The sequence below is a fragment of the Pseudorca crassidens genome, chromosome 10 (assembly GCF_039906515.1).
Source record: "Pseudorca crassidens isolate mPseCra1 chromosome 10, mPseCra1.hap1, whole genome shotgun sequence".
Lineage (NCBI taxonomy): Eukaryota > Metazoa > Chordata > Mammalia > Artiodactyla > Delphinidae > Pseudorca > Pseudorca crassidens.
Window position 1 is genome coordinate 30,975,887 of NC_090305.1, and position 22,997 is coordinate 30,998,883.

Genomic DNA, 22,997 nt, shown 5'->3' on the forward strand with positions numbered 1-22,997 from the left:
ACTAAGGAGTGTAGTCTTTTCTAGTGGGAAACCTTTAATAGGTGTTTGAAAAGATAAAGGTGTGATATGTGGTGATAATGATTAAGAAAGATTGATTGTAAGCAGCATGTAAAATGGATTGGCTGTGGGAAGACCTGTTGTACTATAATAGTCGAGGTGAATGGTAATGGCAGTGGGAATGAAGAATAGGAAATGATTATAAGTGATAAAGCAGAGGCTAGATTGTTAGGTATTGGGGGCTGATGGAATTAGTGCATTAGTTACCACAGATAATTCCGAGGTTTCCCTCCTGGAGGAATGGGAAGCTGATGGTGCCAAGTGGCACGTTTGAGTGTTGAGTTTTATCGTTTGTATCTTAACTGATTCCAAAAAGATTTGAGGAGTTTGTCATAATTGTTTATAATAGAATAGGATAGAAAAAATGAGAATCAAGATTAAACCTAAAAGGAGTGGAGATGCAAAATTAATACAAGTGGTAAAAATGCACTGAGATGCATATAATAAAGTCCCTCTCTGATTGCCTAGTTGGGACAAAAGTTTTACAGTTAAGCTTCCTAGAAAATAGGAAAGATAACATTGTATACTATACTGTCTCAAAAGAAACTAGATTCACAGTCCATGATATAACACATAGTTATTAGGAGTTTAACATTTATTGGTACTGAGGCCTGAGAAAATTTTCTTCCCTGGAAGCCTGCAGAGGGACACTTTATTATATAGTCAACAGTATCCTTAACTGTGTATCGGCAGTAAATATAGTCCTGAGTATTCAGCTGATTCTTATAACATCTTTGACTTCCAGCTAAGGAAACAGCACTATTGAGTAAAAGCACATTTCTTTATTTTTTGTACTTTTTTTTGAATTTTTGAACTTTATTTTTTTATACAGCAGGTTCTTATTAGTTATACATTTTACACACATCAGTGTATACGTGTCAATCCCAATCTCCCAATTCATCATCCCCCCCCCAGACACCCCCCCTCGCCGCTTCCCCACCTTGGTGTCCATATGTTTGTTCGTTCTCTACATCTGTGTCTCAATTTCTACCCTGCAAACTGGTTCACCTGTACCATTTTTCTAGGTTCCACATATATGCATTAATATATATTTGTTTTTCTCTTTCTGACTTACTTCACTCTGTATGACAGTCTCTAGATCCATCCACATTTATTTATTTTTAAAGAGGTTAATGGAAAGTCTGATCTCAAGATTAGTTGTTTCAAATTGTGCTTTCTGGAACCGTAAGTGTTTCATCACAGACCTCCAGGTTCTGGTTCCCTTATTCCCACTTTAATCAGAGCAGCTCTGTATTTGTTTTATAGATTTGGTTTGCATTTTAAAATTTGGTGTTGGAACAGAGCGTTCCATAGCTTAAAAAAGTTTGAAACCACTGGCTTATAGCAGTGGTGTCAAAGTAGAGTTCAGGGAAAAAATATTAATACTTATATTTATATATTTTTTCATGCCTTAAATTTTCTGTTTTCATGAATAATTTATAAGGTAAATAATGTGTTAGAAAGGTAATATATATATATATAAAATTTATAAACAAATGTACAGTGGTGGTCATTACATGTATATTTTATTGATGGGTTACATTATATAAAAGTGGGTCTCAGAGGAGACCCACTGAGCTAGAGGAATGTATAGACAGAGTAACTCTGAGATAATTTGTAATGAATATTGTATCACAAAGTTTAGTCTTCAAAACTACTTGGTTTGCTGAAAATTTTAAAGTTTTATTCTTTGGTAAAAAACTGGCCAGCCCATATCCCCTATTGCCATTTAAAGGCACAAGCATTTTTTTTGGCATATTCAAGTTTGAACTTTTTTTTTTTTTTAACAGTACTAAATTGTAATGACTTCATATGATATACGTGAGATATTTTTTTGAGCTTTGACATATTTTATCTCATTTAAATCTCAAAACATCCATGCAAGACAGGGCAGGCGGGTGGATTTTTCCTCCTATTTCACAGATGGGGAAACTAAGGCATGAGGAGGTGGTTATTTTTCTAAAAGCCATGCAGGAAAGTAAAAGGGCTCTAGAATGAAGTTCTTCCTTCTGTCTATCTTTTTCATTACCTTTCTGCTTCTAATTACTGCCCTGCTAATGCCTCCTTAAAGCATGCATCTAGGGCTGCAGAAGCAAAAACTCAGAATAAAAGATTGATGTCAGGATTCAGTAGAAATGAGCATGGTTAGATGAAAGTCAGAAAGAAGAAACTGAATTTTAAATGGAAAGATAAACCCTCAGGCATGTAATGGTAAAAAACTTCTGCAAATTCCTATTGTTTATTAGTGGCTCCCTGAAGACCAGAATTGAGAAGGATTGTGGTTATGCAGGGTCTCAGTGGGAAAAAATGCCTTCTACCATGATATCTGCTGTGGATGGCCTTCTGCTAGCCAGGAAGTACGATTAGAAATAATCTTCTATCCTGAATGTAATAAGTATGGCAGAGACAGAGAATTTGGAAAAGCCATAGAGAGTTTTATATAGTTCAGTACTGGTAAGCGATGAAACTGAAGCTCAGAAAAACTGTTTTGTCTTATATCATCGTAACTCTGTAACTAGATCTTAATTCTCTGACTTGCAGCTTAGTCCTTTAAAAATCCTATCATACTAAAAAAGTTGGGATGAGGTGGGAAGCTTGGAAAAAAACAAGAAAACTAAACCATGTAAAGAAATCAAAAGGAATAATTTATTAAGACTATGTCCTGTGACTATAATTAATCTTTCATTTTGACTTTCTGATATCCTGGCTGGCTATCATACTTTGTATTTTTAAGTTTGTTTCCTTTCTATTAGATATTCATGTGCTGAGAAAGTAGATACTGGTCATGAGGAACATTTTAATATACAGCCCTTTTGTTAGCATAAATCAGTTTGTTTGATTTTGATTCAATTAGGTTCAATGGAGACATTTCTAGACTCATAAGAGTGAAGCCAGCTTTAGAGAATAGTATATAGCAACTACTAAACCACCCTGCTTATAAATAGTCCCTTGCACATCAGATTTAAAAATTCTCAACTTCCACTTGTTTTATTGTCTCCCTTGTCTAACTCATCACATTCTTTATTTCTTAAATGAGCTTCCTTTCTCCATCCACTAAGTATATTCTTCTTGTTGTCTTTAAGGCCAATTCACCTTTCATATTCAGGTTTCTTTTTCTCTAAGACTTCCTAGCCAAGAGTAAAATGCTGATTCATACACAACTTCCTTACCCAAAAAGTTGACATGCTTTTATCTGTTCTTAATTTTTAATGAATTTTAAATTTGTGGTAAGCCTGTCTTTCTGTGGGCTTTTAATCATTATAGGTGTGCCCATCCTAAATTTCACTATTCTAGGTAATTTTCAAAGGGAAACCTACACATAGGGACCCTTCCCTGGAAGTTTGGAATCTAAGGCAGTGCTCATGTGGACATGAATGAAAAGAAAGTTCAGGTAGGAGAACGGAAAGAAGGCAGTACCTGAATGGGCAACTAAGGGTATGTCCTTTATAAGAGGAGAGACAAAGAATAAGTATATAGGTAAGGGGAAGTTTAGGCTGAGTAAGTGAGGGAGTTCTCAACTGTAGAAGAAGTAAAAGAAAGTTGAAAGTTCTGATCAAAGCACTCTAAGAAATCCTTCAGAGGAGATCAACATCTAGGAGCTCTGTAATAGTCTGAATCATATTAGTGTATCGCTGAATCTAGTAGATGTTCTTTTTCTTTGTGATACTACTTCATGCCACTTTTTATTACTCTAAGTTAGGAAATTTGAAATGATATTTTGTCTGACAATTTTTCATATATACAGTTGTCTTCTGTGTTTCCTGTTTCATTCAGTTAGTTGTCATGGAATGGAAAAAAGACAAGACTGGGCACCTGCAAATGTAAAATACTTAACAGTAAATAGTATAAAATATCAAAGAGAGGAATTAGTTTTCAAAATGAAAGTCTGAATACCTCTCAGCTTGAGGCCTCTGAGATTCTAGAATAGGTTCTTAAAGACATGATTTGTGAGCCACCTAGAAGGTGAGTATTGGAAGCCAGAAGGTTGTACTCAGCAGTAGCCATGCCTCACAAGCTCTGTGCTGCCAGGGATACTGGGGAGCCGTCTCAGGAACATGGGCCACATAGAGTGTTTTTAACTTTCAGTAAGGAATTGAGAAGTTTGCGGTGAGACTTCGTGGACAAAATGGGTAAATATAGCCTGGTACCTAGTTAATACAGTTGTGCAGCCTAATAATTTTTAAAGTGTAATTATCCAATTATTAAAAAATTTGAATTTATTGAATTCTTAAAGACATTGTTTCACGAGAGAGAGTTATGTACCACAGGACCTGCTTGGTGGATTAATTGAGGGGTGAACATGAGAGTTCTCTTTAGGTTTGAAAAGTATGTTTTGGAAGTGGAAGTAGATTAGACTTTCCATCGGTTTCTTGCTAGTCTCTCAGAATTAGGAATTAAGAGTGAACTATAAGGTACTCTTCACTCAGCATCAGAAAGAACTCTGGGACAGAGATGGAGTGGACAAGTTCAGGGAGCTGGTAATCCTTAATTGAGTGTTATTTGGAACAGGGCTTCTCAAATTTTGTTTTTCCCGGGGATCTTGTGAAAATACAGATTCTGATTCAGAAAGTTTGGGGTGGAGCCTGAGGTTGTGCATTTTTATACAAACTTTCAGGTGATGCTGTTGCTGCTGGTCTGTGGACCACACTCTGAGTAGTCAAATTTAGTCTTTTAAGAGGATTTAAGAATTGGAAAGTTGATTATGTGTAATAACTGCAGTGATTTTTTTCTGACTGGGTATGAGTGCTTTACACGTGTTATCTTACTTTTCACAGAAAACATTCAAGGTAGGTGGTAATATTTTTACGGATGAAGAAATTGAGACACAGGGAGCTTAAGTAGCTTGCTCATGGTTTGTCATTGGTGTGACTGGGATTTAAACTTAAAAGACACCAAAACCCTTCCTAGGTCTGTCATATTTCCATGAGATTCTGTGGTTTTTGTGAAACTGATGTTCACGCTTAAAAATAGTTTCTAATTGTGGGAATTTACTCTATTTCATGCATGGGGGGAAAATAACAACCCAACATTGTTTCCAGTACCAAATTTGTTGTATGGGTTCAGGAAAAATGAGCTTTTTAAACATTAAAGCATACTGTCAACTAAATTTTAAAAATTATAAAATTCATTCATTCTTTAGTGGAAAAGTATTGGCAAGTATAAAAAAAGTTTTTCATAATTCTTCTGAATTATCTAAACATAATGATTGCCACTGTTTTGAGTTTTTCTGATACACATGCATACCCCTGTATAATTTTTTAAAAATTAAAATTGTGTTGTGTACACCTGTTTTTTCCCACTAAGCACAACTTAAATAAAGACATAACAAAACTCTACTTTACCCTTTCCTGGTTTTCTCTTAATCATTGGCAACCTCACCATTCTCTCCTAGGCTGCAATCAAATTTTCCTTATTCTTCGTCTCTCCCAGTAATTGCGCCAAATTCTGCTATTTCTTTGTATTCTCTTTGTAGCTTGCTTGTGTTTTTCACATCCAGGCTAGATTGTTTTTCTACTGGTTAATGGTGACTAAATCACCATATAATTCTTAAATTCATTCTCTGCTTCATTGGTTGACTATTTTGGCTGGGCACAAAACCTTTAGTCTTTCTTTTCTCACATCTTTTCAGTGACTTTGATGAAATCAGTGTGAATACTTGCAGAGTTTAAAGCCGGTGAAGTACCTGACCATATTAGCTTTTATTTCTAACCAAAATTTTTTTTTAACTTCTTGCCTCCATTGCCAGATAGGGCACTGGTTTGCATATTTCCTTTTCTAAAATGTAGTATCTATGGTTTTATACTTGCATGTGTGTTTATTTAATTTTAATAAATAACTCTACCTTATTGAGGCTTTCTCAAGTTGTTGGTTTGTTCATTAAAACTTTACTTATCAAATTAAATATGGGTGCAGAATGACTGGAGAAGTCTGTTGATGTTTGTAGATGCTCAAACAGTTTTCTCTTCTCCTCAGTTCTTTATTCTTTGAAAAAATATCTCATCTACTTATCACCTGTGGCTTCTGGTCAGTGCATCTTCTCTCAGTGGATCCATGTAGATTGAGAAATGTAATCTCACAGCTTTATTCCTACCCTCTGCCAGAAAAAAAAAAAAAAGCAGCTAGAGCTCTTTTGTGGCTTTTCTAAGACTTTTGTTTTGAATAATAATGGAGAAATGGTTGTGGATGAAATTGGGATGAACAGTGCATGTCAAAAGATATACTTCCTAAAATCATATATATAATCTCTTCGGTAGGTAAAGAAAAATGTACCCTTATCCATGGATCTTTGGCAACATCAAAGATTTAAGTGAGTAAGAATTTAGGAAAGTATAGTTAGAAATTAATATTTAGAAATTAAAGTTGTCTCGGTCACTTAGCATAAGTATGTGCATATAGGCCTTAAATTTTAGGTAGGACAGTGAGACCGTGGTAAAGGGAATATTGTGGATAATTACAGGAACTAGGATTGACTCCAGATCTGACTGACACCAAAGCCTGTGATCGAAATGATTATCATTTTAATTTTATAAATAAGGAGGATTATAAATTCCTTATGTTCAATTTAAGAGATTAATTTTTAACTCCTAAAATGGTATTTTCATCTCATGTTAAGTATATACTGTGTGGTGTGGACATTAAATAAGATTATTGATTATAATGATTGGTTAAGAATTATTTATTTCCTTGGAACTTGCATTTTCTGATTAAACCTGACCCAAATCTTATCCCTTGGTATCTTCTTGTTTCATTTTTTCTTAATCTTTTTGATTCTCACTGATCAGTATTACTAAAAGTTATACTTTGGGAGTCTTTGGAGATGCAAAGATTCTCTCTTTTTTTGTATTTGTCAATTTAATAAAACTTTATGTTTCTGAGAACTAATACCTTTACAGATGAAATTGGGGATTAGGAAGTCACTTCATTAAGGTTAGGTTTAACACTATAAGGTAGTAATTAAGAGTGAGAAGGCTTGGGTTTGAATCCCAGCTCTTTAACTGTGTGACCTTGGGCAGATTTTATTACCTCATTTTCAGTTTCCTCATCTGTAAATAATTATAATGCCCATCTCATATAAAAGAGTTGTGAGAATTAAAGGAAATAATGTTTATAAAGGGTTTAGTGTAGTGCCTGGCACAATAAACAGTCAAGAAAGAAAAGCTAACATAAAAACAAAGTACAGTTTCAAGGTATTTTAGGCACATATATTTTCTTAAGATATGTTAATGTAAACTTAATTAAATGAATTTAAAGTTTAAAATACTAGGTTTGTAGAATAGATTGAGATGATATACTTAGAATAGCTATTTAAACCTAAAATAAAAATATTAATTTGGGCGGCTCTATTCATCTCATTGAATTGTCTATGCTTCTGATTTTATTTTCCTTATTAATATTACTTGTTGGACACATCACCATTGACTAACCTCTACTTGAAGAAGGGGAAGTAAAGTAACAAACTGAAATTTTAATGGTTTCTATTTTGTGAACAAGCTTTACAAATGTTTAGGGAGGAGACAATTTGGAAATTTATACAATTAATATGTATAAGTTGTCTTAATAAGTTTATTATAAGTTGACTATTGGCTCTCAAACTTGGCTGATTTACCTGGAGAGCTTTGCTTAAAAAAATTCCCAAGACCGCCTCTTCTCCCTTCCCCTCCCCAAGACCTGTTCCTCAAGTGATTCTGTTGATCAGTCAGATCTGGATGTCACTGGGCTACAACAACTCAAGTGTAGCTCTGTGAACCCTATAATGGAACATACTCAATTCTTTTTTTTTTTAAAACAATAAGGCAACTTAGTTTACTTTGAAAGGTATTTATGGCAAATATAAGTCTCCTTTAAAGAAAGTTTGTGCAGTCTCAGAACTCTTAACTACTCATTATAATATACAATGATTATTTAAAAAATATTTACATTTAAGTTGGAGCGGTTCCTTTTTTCTTTTTTTAGAAAAATGTAAATCAAAGATAAAAACTTATTTTTAATTTTCTTATTCTTATATTATCATATTTCTGTTTATGATACCTTGTTTAGAATATGTCTCATGAAATGCTTTACGCCAGTGTGCCTCCAGAGGAGAACCTGGCCCTAGAGTGAGGCAAGCAGAGTGTCCAGGGCACAGCGTTTAAGGAGGCACTCACTGTCAGGGCAGTTGCCTGAGGATCTCCTTAAATTTTGAACCATAGGCGCCTGCTTGCTTGCCTCACTCTTCTTCCAGCCTTGCTCCAGAGAAGTAGGCTGCATATAAATTATTTTAATTTTAGTTTAGCATAATCTTATGCATGCTTGTATGTTTCATAAAAAATAATGACAATGAAAATAATGTAGCCGAACCCGAATTTAAATTACCCAGAAAAAAAATAGGTTAACTATTTGAAAAAGATAATATTATGATTTTATTCTTGCATGTTCAGTAGTTGTCAGAGTGTCAGAAATTCCAGTTCAGTAGAATCTTGTCTCCCTCTGAAATGTGCTTGTTTTATCTACTGGCAGCTGTCTGAAATCATTAGTGCTCTATCATAAGTTTCTTAATTTGATAAATAGTACATTCAGTTCTTGAACTTATGGATGATCATTGAAGCAATAAGTGGTAACTCCAGTTTTACCATACTTTTATTAATAATTTTAGAATTCTTTGAGAATTTGCCTATGATTTTTCTTTTTTTTTTGAGTGCCACATCTGGAAATGCTCAAAACTTGTTTGCCTTTTTAAGAGAACATTTTGCAGTGAAAGTATAACTTCTTCAGAGGTGAGGTTCAAGTTAACGAATGATGAACCATAATGTGAGGAAGCATAATATTGTGAATTATTATTTGGCAGACATAACTAATGCAGGCGTTAGCTGCTGAAGCCATTAATAAAGTACCACTTGCAGAAAGCGAGAGAGATAGGCAGCACAGAACTTTCTCTGTAAACTCTCCGAATGTGAACTACAGTACAACCTAGTTTATTCAATAAGGACTAAATTCTTTAAGTTTGATATGTTTGTAGGTTCCATGATTAATGTGTAACTAGAGTATAAAAGGAGTATTTAGAATCTGTTAAAATTTGTAGATGTGACATCATTGTCAAGTCAGGCATTTTATTTCTTAAAGTTAGAATTTATTTAAATGCACTTTTTTTTTTCCAAAATAAATTTTTAATTTCTACTTACAGTGGTGCCAAAATAAGTTTTCCTAAATAAAATTATTTAATATTTAGGTCTGTTGATAGTGTTTAAAGTAAACAAAAATAAACCCATAACAACCAAGGGTGGAGGAGTATCTAGATTTGTTTTTAGCTTTCTTTTTCATGGTTTCTCAGAAGTGTATCATATTATAAATACATTCAAAATGTTTTGCTCTGAGGATATGTAGCATTCCTATAAAGGTTAAATCAATAAAAATGATTTGGACACATTCCTAAGCATGGCTAGAACAGGTAGCCCGTTGTTTTAGGTACCCTTGAGTTTTTGGAGCAGATCATTATGGCGTAGCAAAAGAACTTACTAAAAGTTGCTTTCTATGTGTAGATGCGTCAGCTTAAAAAAAGCAAGATTTTCTGGCCTTCTAGAAATGAATATTTTTACAGTAGCCTGTGAATATTGACTTAATGATATGTTTTAAACTTTGTTAAAGTTCGAAGCTTTCTTTTTTCTCTTCTCCGAATGCTGAAGATACACCATAATTGATAAGGAAGAGGTACGTACAGGAAAAATGCAATGGGCAAGCCTTTCCAGCCAGTTTAGAATAAATGGTAGTCTTATGATTAAAGAAAGTATCAGACATTATAATTGCAAAATTAGGAATTAGATGTGATTCTTTTTAGTCTTGCCAGTTTAGAAGAAAATTCTGTAATCACTGGAATGTTATCTGTTCAAAATGTTCAAATGCAAGTTTGCATTTGAACGTTTATTTAAAAAAGCATATGTGTTTCTCCTGTGCTCAGGGTTGACTTCTTAGTGTGGTATTGTTGCTAGGTAGAGTTTTATTTTATGCCATTTGTTTGCTGTTTTCTTGTTCATTTCATATGTTTGAGTATGTAAGTTTTAAGTTCATATGTAAGTTTTCAGATCACACACTTTTCACAGCTACTTTTCAAAAAATTCCTTTCTGTCAGCTTACAATAATAAGATAATTTTTCTTAAAGTGTCCTTTAAAACAGCATTCAGGGTATTAGATGTTTTTTGATCATGGAAACACAATGAATTGACCATGTATTTGGCTGAATAAGGTTTAAATCAAAGTGGAGAATTTGAGTTACATGCATTAGTTTCATTATAGAAAATCGCTTATCATTTTGTACATGTAATATATATTTACTTTGTACGTAAATATTTTATCAAAAATACTATGGTATTTGTTGGAGCACATGATTTCATTTCATAGCCAAGAAAATAGTTTGAACATGTCTGAGTAAAAATGATTTTTACACATATAAACATATATAGAATGGTTTAACCATTTAATAATGGAATAATTTAGCAATTTAAGCCAAATATTTTGCTCTCTTAAAAAATAGTTATAGTATCTCTTGATATATTCCGATTTATCATTACATTAAAAAGAAAGAACATTTATAAAAATAAGCGAAAAATCAGCATATGTCTCAGTTTTCTTTCTAGATACTTGTGAATGATGATTAAAAATAAATCTCCGTATGTGTTTTCTTTGATCCTATTGGTGCACTAAAATATTCTGCAATCTGCTTATACATAGTATATGGGAAATATATTGTTAAATCTTTATTACTAAATCAAGAGTGATGTTCCGACAATACCGATTGTCTTGATCTAGCTTAGATAATAGTATTTTTAAAATAAAGTGGATACTTGTGGTAAAAAGTTTTAAAAATGTTATAAGTTTTCCTCCTAAAATAGAATATATTCTGTGTGTTTAGTTTTAACAACTGAGGGAATGTAAAGAATTCTGTGTAATGCTGGAGTTTTAATAATATGAAAAAGAGGAGTTTCTACTATGAAGAGAAGGTTGGATTAATGATCAAAGGTTTGGATTACATTGACTTTCACGTTTATATTGCTTTACGAACATACTGTGTAGTACATTGTCTTTGTAAGTATATCTGTTTTATGGATTATCTTCTTAAATATTTTAATTTTTGTTTTGAACTCTGTAAGAGCAGTAGCAGTTTTTTCTGCATTTTGTCAAAAGACGAATTACCTGAAAGCTTTACAAGTTTCGTGAGAAGTAAAAATTAATCTTGCTAGATTACCTTTTGTAACCAGTTATCTTGCCTGATATTAGGATGGTACTGTCTTGATGGAAGTTTTCTCGTAGATATCTTCTTATAGTGTCTTAATATTTTTGAATCGGGTGCTAAGGTCCTTAGTATGAAATGCTTGTATATTTTTACATTTATACATTTTATGGAAAACACAGTGATTGATAATAATGTAGACTATTAGCATAAAAAAGTTTTCTTTCTGTGGTAGTATAATATTGCAGATTTCTGTAATCTGACAGAAGTTTACAAAATAAAGTGAGAATTCACTTTTCTTCAAAAAATAGGTTTTCTTTAAGGTGTGTTTACAAAACTTATAAAAAAGTTATTATTGATTAAAGGGAACACGTACCCTGTAACTTTTGCATACTCTTGTGTCTAATTCTGGGATCAAATTACACTAATACTGTAAAACCAATGAGATAAATATTAATTGTAAAATACAGCACTTTTTTCTTTTCAGGTTCATAGTGAATTCACGTTGTTTAGATCCATTTAAGTAATTCTTAATCATTTGGTAGAAATGATGATACCTTTCCACTTAAAGATTATCTGGAAATTTGAAGTTTAAATTGGGAACTTCAGTAGAAAAATTTAAAAATAAAATTAATTATAATTATTACTATCAAAATGAAATAACCGAATTAAAAATCACAATGCCTAATTTAACTTGTTTACCTAGGTTATATGGGCAATGAGTAAATATGCAGAAAATATACCTGTTTAGCTTCAAGCCGGAGTTGTTCTTTGAGATAATGTATGTAAATAGGTATCTGTTAGCAGATTAATTACATTCATATTTTCCCTTGTGAACTGTAATAATTTGTTTAACTGATACCAGTTTTTAATTTAAGTTTATAACTGGAAAAAAGTGTCCTTGTGTTTTACAAGTATAGTTTTTGATTATTTTAATCTTGTATACCCTAACAGATGCCTAATCTCTGTTGTTGGTTTTACAGATTAACATTTCTCTGTTAGTATACATGCAAAAAGTAATTGATTATCTTTCCAATAGAACTGCAAACGATACCTCAGTTAACTAATTTACAGTTGTTTTCTTCCTGGTTTACAGTTATTATCCCAAGTTTCTCTAGTCACTTGTGTGTATGCATTCATATGCACTGGTAAATTCATATACTACATATTAAAATTTTCATAATTGAAAGAAATTGAAGTTGTATTTATGTGGCAAATATTTAGCTTCTGTATAAAAATACGTCCATGTCCATAGAAAGTTCTGTTGAATACCGCAACATCATTATTCGAATTTTTCCAAAGAAAGACATTGCATATACATGCCTTAGAACCTTACTGATTGTTATTGTGATTTGGCTAGCATTTTTCCTTTATTTCCCTTTTTTTTTTTGGCTTTTGCTTTTAACTGAACCACAAAATGGATTTAGTTGTAAGATATCTGACTACAAGGAATATCTAACAATAAGGAATGTATAAACAAAGTCTGGCACACTCATGGTTCATATGATTTTTGTGAACCTGAAAATGTGTATTTAAATGTTTGAGTTTTTAGCTAAGTCTTTTATGTAAATATATTTTTATAGTTGAGGGTATAATGATTTCAGTAGACACCATTGATATAAAGACTGAAAAGTATAAAATAAAATTAATTTATTTGATTTTGTGGTAAAAATTATTGGCCTTGCACAGGATACTTGGATGTACCTTGTTAGACTCTCACTTCTCTAATGTAACTCTTATGTATAATTTCTTAAGGGATGAGAGTAGAAGTAGTGCAGATAACAGTCTTTAATTGCCACCATAATCTTAAATACATGTCTGAGAATAATGTAACTTGGTAAATTTTCTGACATCAATATAATAATTTTAAAATATCTTAAACCTCATTAAAATTGCATTTACTTAATATATGTCTGTATGGTGCAGAATTCCTTGTTTTGTGGGCAGTTGATTTAAAAATTGAAAATCACTTAATTAGAGGCAAAATCACACTCAGTATGATTTTTAGTCCTGGACTACATATTGGATGTTGGATTTATGAGTATTAACAAGAATAAAGAGTACTTATAGGAGGTGTATCAATAATGAATTTTTGCTTTACTGCAAGTATTAAATGCTTATCTGGACTCAATTCTACGGCTCATTTTATTTGGGAATTATCTTAACATATAATGGTGAATGATTAGGTTTTTATTCGTATAAGACAGCATATTTATGAAAAAATATACTTTAGAGTTAACATCCTGTTCAACAACAACAATAAACACCCGAAATGATTGGTATGGTATTGCTTACATTCAGCACTGTCCAAAGTTGAATCCTACATCCTTAATAAATAATACAAAGGGGAGAAATTCCTAAGAATTCAACGTAAGATGAAGATTTTGTATACAATGTAATAAAAGAGCATTTAATCTCAGTTGCTCTACAGATCTTTAAAAAATTATGTGGGAGTGTACGTGTGCTTGTTGTTAAATGGACAAAAGCTGGTGGTCAACTGTGGTTAAAATTGTAAGTAAAGTCCCTTTGAATAAGGTGTAGAATTTCCCCATTATTTTTTTGAATTGTAATACATTAATCAAAATACATATCCACCGAATTCCTTAAACTTTGAAATGGCAATAGATTGTATCAAAGTGTATATTTTCATCATGTGAGACTTCCTTTTCTAAAGATTTGTTTTAAAAGATTAAATATTTCATATTTCATGAAGAATTTCCATATACTTTAGACAGCTTAGAATATTTTGCTCTTTAGAAAATACTGAATATGGAGTTTATTGTTATCCTTATTATGGGAGGCTAATGACAGGTTTTTCTTTTTGGATGAAGTTTTATCTTCAGTGGAATTCATTGGTATAGGAGAAAAAGGTAGTGCATTTGGGTAACCTAGTGGGAATACTGCTTAAACTAGCATTGGTTTTGTTAGCACCCATTTACTAATAAATCTTGCATGGCAGATGACTAGAAAAAATAGTCACGCTTTGTCACGTTTACAGGTTTATTGTTTGTAGGAAGGATTCTTTCATATTGAAGGTATTTGTCTGTTTGACCATATGTGTATTATTTTTACAGAGACACACTGTAGAGGTAGACTGTTCCAGTGAATCCCTTATGTAAAAATATCTCTGTAGACTTTTGTTACGTAATTAATTGCATTTGCAATGAATGCTTTTGAGGAGATTTGCATGACCTCACTATTAGAGTTGTCACATTTTAGTATCTTGCAACGGGTTAGAACAGTATGGAAGGTTGGTATTTGTATGCTTTGGAGAGGAGTTTGAGATGCTACCCTGTTTTGCCATCAGTTTTCGAGTATGCATGGGTGCATCATTAATCATAGGAAATGCAAAAATAAATAATCCAGTCCCATTGGATTTTTTTATATGAATACTTACCTTTTCCCTTTTTCGTATATACAGTTGAGGTATTTAGGTAACCCCTAACCTTTTGCTTCAACAAAGAAGTACAGTATAAAAATATTACCACAGTTTTCATGTGAGCAGCTCTTGAGAGGAAAAAAAAAAGCCCTCTAGATGAATATTTGTTGAAAAAAAAGTTGTGATACAGAATGTCTTAACTCAGCCCCAATACAGTACTTGAGGACCACCAGTGTATAAAATTGAAAGCACATGAGTTTTGAAGCACTAGAAAAGGTTTGTAATTGATTAGCGCTGCTTGAAAGTACTGAAGTACAGTGAGTTTTGATTTGTGAATGGTTCTATTCAATAAAGATTAATTCTGTGTGTTTGATAAAATCTTAGTGCCTTCAATGAGTTAGTTTTTTCCCCCCTCTGCAGTTTATTTAACCATCAAATATTTCAGTGTTCTTTTAACAAACTGGAACATTTCTATCTTACTGAATTTAACTTTAGCATGACTGATTTAAACAAGTCAAACTATCAGTAATTAGTTTGAAGGGTGTAATTGAAGAGATTAATTTTTTCTTCTTTTAAAATAACTAAAGTATATCATAATGTAACCATGTATATTTCATGCTTTCTTGTGATTTAGAGACTATCAAGAGATTTATATAGACTAACAATATTTTTCTGTGATTTGTTTTAAATCTTCTACATTCTAAAATATTTTTAATGTTTAAAAGTGAAATCTTTACCAGTTTTCATGTAAAATTATGATTGTTAAATAATACATAATAAGAGTCTTTGGAAATTGCACCGACATTGTTAGCTTTTAATAGGAGTGGTCTTCTATATATGCTCTTTTTAAATCATCTCCCTGGATTTTGGAATTTAGCTCTCTTATTTTAGAAGCAAGTTGTGACACTTTGTCGCTGTTAAATCTTGAAACTATAAAATCACTATCATTGATATGGACCACAACTATTGTTTTGGAAATCAGTCTTCACACATCACGTTCAGTCGGGTACTACAGTCAGTTACAAAGGTTTTATGTAGAAATTTAGTCTGTCAGCTGATATATTTTCGTAAATAAGTTCTTAATGGTAAGATACTCCATGAGTTACATCTATTCATTTTAACAGACTTCATTTATGATAAATAATGGACATATTTTGAGTAGTGCACATTGAAAATTCACAGACACACACACACGCACACACTCTTTTCACTTATCATTTTGAGGTGAGGCAGTTGGTCAACGTGTGCTTTTGTCCCTCACCTAGGAAGAGCCTGAACTTTTAAAACTATTTTACAAAATTGGAGCACATACTTTTGACATTTCATTAGGTTGTTTTGATAATCAATTACTTAAGAATTTAAAGCCTGAAGTGAGGTTTCAGACTTCAGATAGATTCCAGAAGGGGGAAATGTTTGTAGTGTGATGATAACCTATACATTATGTCCACCACCCACCTGTAATTAGTCCCATGTAGTGGGTTCATCTTATGTTCTCTATCCAGGCTCTCAAATACTATTTGGGAGTGGGAGAGGGTAAATTCCACTTTTCAGAAGAGGAAGACTTAGTTATGATGTATAAAAATATGTGATGTGATAGATTATTTAATTCATTATCATGCCTGTTTGAAACTGGGTCAAGTTTTAAAAATTTTACCGTAGAAACAGTTACTAAGGATGTCACAGAAATGTAACACTCCCTCATATGACAGAATAAAGAACATTTTAACATATTCTTTGTGACTATATTAGTAACTTTACATCTAATGCTGAAATAGCCCTTGAAATTTGTGTTCCCAATCTGGTTTGAAAAATTCTTATTTTTTAAAAAATAGAGTAACATTGTGAAGAGTAACTTAACTGCTTGAGATGCTGTTTCAAGTTATCCCTCCATATAACAATAGTTTTAAGCATTTTTTTCCCCTCTTCTCTTGGGTGGGAACAGCAAAAGTTTCCATGTATGAGCTATAATTATAATAGGGGTTGTTAATGCAGTCTAGTTGTGTATATGTTCTGCTTCCTTAATGCAGAAATTTTTACAGTAATGCTTATTATCTTCCATTAAATTAAAAAAAATAATCTGTGATTATTGTATGTGTTATAACTGAGGGGGCCCACTTAGAACTATTGAGGGAGTCACTACAGCAATTTTACATTTTTTTGTAAAATACATAGTATATTTTCTCACCCTTTTAAGAGAAACCTTTTTTCTCCTTCAGGTTTAATTATTTCTCTTTGACTGAAACTAAGACTGATCCTCTGGTAGCCAGTTAAAATGTGTGAAGTAGGAGGAGTAAAAGAAACTCCAATCGTTAGTTGTAAGTTATAAAGCAAAGTTAATACAGGTATACACAGCAAAAGGATTTATTTTAAAGGATAAAAGAAAATTTTATAAACTTGCCTTGTAGAACATGTTGGACAGCATAAAGAAAATCTTGTAAGTGTTTAGATATTTTACTATAATACCATCTTAGCTGATGAATGTTGAAGTAGTTTACTTTTGTGTATTAACACTAACTTGAAATTAAATATTAATACTATATTATGCCTGTTTTCTTTTAAAGTCCAGCATGACTTAATTGGTATGGCTCTTTTAAATCATGCAGAGTATCCTTACAGAGTTTTCTTTTTTATGAGACTAAATGATACTTATTTTGGTAGGTCAAAGAATATGATTAAAATAATCCTAGACGTTTTAATGTTTGCTATGTTTATAACAATTTCTACTTATGGATAATAGTGTGTAGATGTAAACTAAAATTGTATAGAAACTTATGATTGCATGTAAGTTTTTGACGACTTCTGTGAGCTTTTTAATATCCTGGATATCCTGGGCAACTATAAAGATCTTTTAAAAATGGCTATTACATACTTATCATAATTTTGTTTCAGTTGAATATATGCTTCAATTATGTAAAGTTGCCTAGAAACAAACTTGTGCAGATATCTATGATGCAGTCTAAAATTATAAGTAGATTTCTTGTAGTTGAGCTGGTTAAAATGTAAGTTATACTGCAGGTTTATTTCTCTGTTTTACATAGTAGAGTATAATGTCAAGATAATTCTGTGGTCTGTTATTTTGTAAAATTGCTTCCTTTTAAAAGTTTGCTCAAATATTGGGAGCTGCCGGGGTGAATACTTCACAATACTTTGATTAATGTAGTGTCTAATTTTATTTCAGTGAAGGTTAATGAGAATATTAAACTTTCCTTTACTGTTTCAACTACCTCATTTCTATAGCTCTAGAAAACATTTAGACTAATGTGAGATAATTTAATTTTTTCTATTTCAAGTCATTAGTCCGAGAAGTAGATAAGTTACAGATGCCAAAAGCAAATTTGTACAGCAATTTCATTTTTCAACTTTTAGTGCAACAAAACAGCATCATTATGATCTTTAATATAATGTTAGCTGGCAAAGCTAGCAAGTTTATCCGAGAAACATACCTTTATGTTTAACAGGTTCATCTCTTATAGGATTTTAAAATACGATAACACTTACCCCAAAAGAAGTTTTGCTGACATGGTGTCACTGTGCTGAAGAGGCTGTTTGATGCCATAGTCCCTCCTTTTATTTTCAGATAGAACTTGTACCCTCTGTTGTAAATTCTGCTTGCAGCCTTAAACTGAAAACACAAACCATACCCAAACCTTGTTTTAGTTTTACAGTATGCCTGCAGTACATAGACTTGATATTTATTTTTTTCTGTCAAGAAATTATGTAGCTGGTAACATGTGAAAAGCAAGGAAACAAAACAAAAAGAGAATGAGCAAATATTGGAAGGACCTACTATTACTGCATAGACTGTGGTTAGAGAGCACTCACTGACTCTGTTGGTCTCGGTGGCTGGTAGTGACCTGCGGAGATTAACCATTTAAAAACCAGAGACTTCTTGCTGTCCTCCTGGAGAAAGTTTGCACCGCACTTGTGGTTCTGTGGTTGTTTGTGAGGCGAATGAAGCATTCACACAATCCAAAAAAGCAAAAGCTTTCAAACTCCTTTTTTTTGCAAAAGCACTATTACTGGAGAGACAGAATCATGTGGTTTGTGACCTCATAGTACTCACAGTCAAGTGGGACTGCCTACCACTGTGGCTTTCCCCCCTTGCTCATGCTCTCTCTCTCTCTCTCTCTCTCTCTCTCTCTCTCTCTCTCTCTCTCTCTCTGACAAAAGGCTTGTGGTAAGGCCCTTCCTGGCATCCAGAAGGATATAGCTTTTTAATTTTTGTGACTCATGAGGATTTGGATAGAATACAAATGCTGAAGGAGCCCAAACTCCTGTAAGGTTAAGCGTTTGTAGAGCAGAACTCTGCTGTTGTGGGCTTTCCTTTCTATCCCCCCACCCCTACTTTTTGTGCCTCCTCCTTTTATTTAGTTCATTATTGTGTCTGTGGAAAAGTGAGCAAAATTGGCTCAAGAGGCTGTGTGTGAAATCCTGAACAACAGTGATGATTTACAATAATTTACATCTTTGGATTGTATCACATTCTGGGGTCTGCTTCATATTTGCTGGGTGATTGGAGTCCTTCTGTTTTCCTTTTTCTTGTCTTCTTAAACTCATGAATCTGTAACTCATTGTAAAAAAGTTTACCTTTCTTAAGGTCTGGTTGCAAACTGCTTGCTGGGCTTGACTGTAATTGGCCGTCATGAAAGTGTTAGTCTGGGGATTCCTTTACAAATATTAAATCACGTCTGTCTAGTTTATGTATGATCAATATTAGATGCTGGCTCCTACAGTAAAGATTAAATATAATTAGTATCTTTTGTATTATGTTTACCTTTATCTCATGGCTAGTTTGAGTATCTTATAAAAATGAATAGCAAAACTTGTGGCGTAGTTTATTGGATGAATCTTAGTTTTCTTTATGTGTGTAATAATTTTTATTTTTCAAGGAAATATACTCATTTTGTATACTCATTTTGTATCGTTTACTTGGATATTAACTTTAACAGAACCTTTGATAGCAAGTCTTATACAAATATAAAGTAAAATTCTTATGTTGTAACTTAGATTGTTCAATGTTATTGATTTTTCTAAGCTCAGAATGGAGTGGGTTAACAGAAGCTGTATTTTTTGTTTATAATAGAAGCTTTTGAAATAAATTACAAAATGCTGTGTGTAGTACGGAATAATGCACACAGAGTATGTTAGTCGTCTCGATTTGCTAATTCTGATTCAGAAGAAAATTGGAAACATCTTTGGGAAACTATCTCCTTTTTTGCCCCTTTGGACATGTATGTATAGAACTCATTTTCTTATTAGGATGATTATATATCATAGGCAGAGAATTTCATATTTATGAATAGAGCTTCCTGTTTTCATCAGTTGAGAGAAATGGGGTATTTTTCAGCAAAAATTATAAAGCTGAACAGACCAATTTTCTAGGCATTTTTTTGCCATTTATCCACGCCACTCTGAATTTGCATGTTAGACTTCTTCCTAGTGTGATAGTAACCAGGAGTGGCATGAAGTAAATGAGTGGGAGGGTGGGCGGAGACAGTGAATTACAAAACATTATTTGGGGTGTATAATGGGGTAAGGACTGGGAAATACTGAGGAGGATGTTAGAGCCAAAGTACCCCTTCATATGGTCGTCCTAGCACAGTTCATTATCTGTTTTTGGTTTATATTTGATAAAGATAAATGTACTAATGTGTTCATAAGTTTCTTACAAAAAAATAATTTGCCCAAAATACACTGGGAGGATATGGGAATGACTTTAATCCTTTATTATTCAAATATCTAGAACTTTTCCATAATAAATTTTTAGTGATTAAAAAACCAGAAATAACGTTTTAGTGTTTTATTTAAAATACATATTTATCATGCCTCATTGTGTATGTAAACAGGTTTTACATTGAAAAGTAAAAGCTTTCATTTAACATGCAGTTATTCATGCAAAAGGGAAAATTTATTCATTGATTCTGTTTCATAAATAAGGCGTACAGTGGGATCTGTAGCTCTAATTAATATCTAACGTAAGTTAAAGGAGGGCTTTGTCTATATAATTTGTGGAATTTTCAAACATAGTTCCATATGCACATACAATAGCAGCAGAATCAGGCAATTGAAAAAATTTAGTAGTCTGCTAAGTAAATGCTTTTCTTTTTTCAGAATGAGTTTTCAGTTTCTGCGTTTGGGTTTGCTGACATCTTAAAACTTTTTGCTAAATATTTTCTCCCTTAAAATTTTTTGTTTTTATTAAGTGTACTTTGGCCCTCCAAATTAACTGTATATGTATTCGAATAATTTTTAACATCTATGTGTCTCTTAACTGCTTGTTCTGTTTTTGCAGGTAACCCTCCTGCACATAATTTTTGGGTCAGGGTAATCACTCTTACTGCTTAAGAGTTTAATAGATATTGTTGAATATGCCCTTTCTGTTCTGTGTGAGGCCCATCAAATTCTGGCAGGAGAAAGTAGTGAAGTCTTGTGCTTTAAAGTCTGTATGTTCATTATCCGTACACACACAAACACATGTATACGTACATACATACATATACTTTTTTCTTTTTATAAATTGAAAATCTATCCTCTTCGGAGCAAATATTACTTTGTGGTAAAAATTTTAAAACAACAGTGATAACTGGTACACATTTGATAATTGACAGTCTGTTTCATTAGAATTAGCTTACCACATGTGTTGAAGAGAGACTGACTCAGAAAAGTCACTGCAGATAAAGCAAGCTCTTGATTATGCTTAAAATCAGAAATGCAAACCACAGGGTTTTTTTTGTTTTTTAAAGACCCTCAAAACTTCATTCTTTTAGGGGATATATTAGTATTTGCTATGTTGAAGTAAGTATCGAGTTTAAGTCTGCTGTATAAATTATGTATTATAATGCCATGGAAATGAAATATAGCTTTGAACTTGAAAACAGTTTCACGAAAAGTAAAGAAGTTAGTTATTTGTTTTCCCATTGCCTTGTATTTAATAAGTTTGTCAACATTGGTCGAATTTTTTACATTGTATATTGTTATATAAGACTGTAATGTTTCAAATGCTACATATATATCTTCATTGTTACCTTTTGAATCATTTTTAATTTTCTGAGTTAATGATCCTATTATAATACAGTAGTTTTATCAATACCAGTCTTGTGCCCATTTCTATTTTTTTTTGATTGTTTTAAACTTATTTTTGTTGCTGTTCTATTTTTCTTTTAATTGAAAACAATAGAAGCAAAATAGGTTTGATGTAGGAATTTTATAAATTGTAGAAATCCTATTTTGGCTTAAAATGTTCTCATTGATTATGAGGTTTCAGCAAGGAATTTTTTTAATTTATTGTTTCAACTTGTGTGACAATTTTATTTGGATTTGATGTATAGCTATTGAGACTTACATAGCATTTATTGGGCCTTTTATTGATGCTTTGAAAAATTTTTACATTAGTAAAATATGTATAATTTTATTGCTATTATAAATTATGATTATGAGAGATTTAATTACACTTCCTTATTTTAATGGGGTATATATATCCGTGTTCACACCTGCACACACATGTGTGGTTGTATGTGTGTACAAGGTATTATTTTTTGGTACTTAAAAAAATTTACATATATATGTGTGTGTATGTATATATATACTAAAAAAAGTGGTATTTTTTGTAATCAGAGTATTCTTTGTTTTTCTCCTCAGTTTCTTTAAATTTTGTAAAAACCCAAAGCACTACCATATCCATGATTGTTTGAACAACTTCATTTGGTTAGTATTAGCAGCTCTCTGTCTAATGTGAGATAATGTGGAAGTTGGATGCCAAAAGAGAAAGTAGTTAACTTTTGTGTCTCTCTCTCTCCCCTTCTGTCTCCCCTTCCACTCCTCCCCCTTTCTTCCCTCTCTCCTCCAGGCTTTTTTGGTTTCTCTTTCTCTGTTTTGACATTTATAAAATCTCAAAGTAGATTCTTAAGGTTCTAGTAGGGGATATTGACATTAATCTTCACTAATGAATACGTTACAGGTTTGAAGCTTCTAACATTCAAGGCAGATCATTGATATATCTTGTTATAGTACACCTCATTTGTTAGATGGTATTGGCATCTGATTACAGAGATTTCTTTTAACATTTTTTAATTCTTTCCTCTGTGTTAATTTACTTTTACATTGTTTCACATGAATTTAGCCCTTTAATTATGAGGATTACTTTTTTCTCCCTTTGACTGTTTTTCAAAGTACACAGTGATCCATACTTGTTTAATGTAACTGTATAAATAATTCATGTTTCTTATAATTATTAGAACAATTCATCTTCTGCTGTCATTTTTCTAAGAAGAAAAAAAAGTCGAGAACTTGCAGAAAATATGCGAAACATGCTCAATATGACAGCTGAGGATGTGGCTAGGGTAAAGCAGGAAACTACTACCC

General features: G+C 32.4%; 2 protein-coding genes across 8 annotated transcripts in view; one reads left to right on the forward strand and one right to left on the reverse strand.

The window, feature by feature from the left end:
* RUNX2 (RUNX family transcription factor 2) overlaps nt 1–18,697 on the reverse strand; it is a 314,752-nt gene extending 296,055 nt beyond the window's left edge. Inside the window, exons 1-2 of one of the 4 annotated variants that reach the window (XM_067752784.1) lie at nt 18,459–18,697; nt 18,135–18,258 (exon numbers count right to left, since the gene is read on the reverse strand). In XM_067752784.1, coding sequence (XP_067608885.1) covers nt 18,135–18,258; nt 18,459–18,596 — 262 coding nt within the window. In that variant the 5' untranslated portion in view covers nt 18,597–18,697. The remainder of the gene's footprint in view (nt 1–18,134; nt 18,259–18,458) is intronic. The other 3 variants (XM_067752781.1, XM_067752782.1, XM_067752783.1) reach the window with 3 other exon arrangements.
* The window catches only part of SUPT3H (SPT3 homolog, SAGA and STAGA complex component), a 449,480-nt gene that overhangs the window by 30,659 nt on the left and 395,824 nt on the right, over nt 1–22,997 (forward strand). The gene's annotated exons all lie outside the window — the stretch shown is intronic.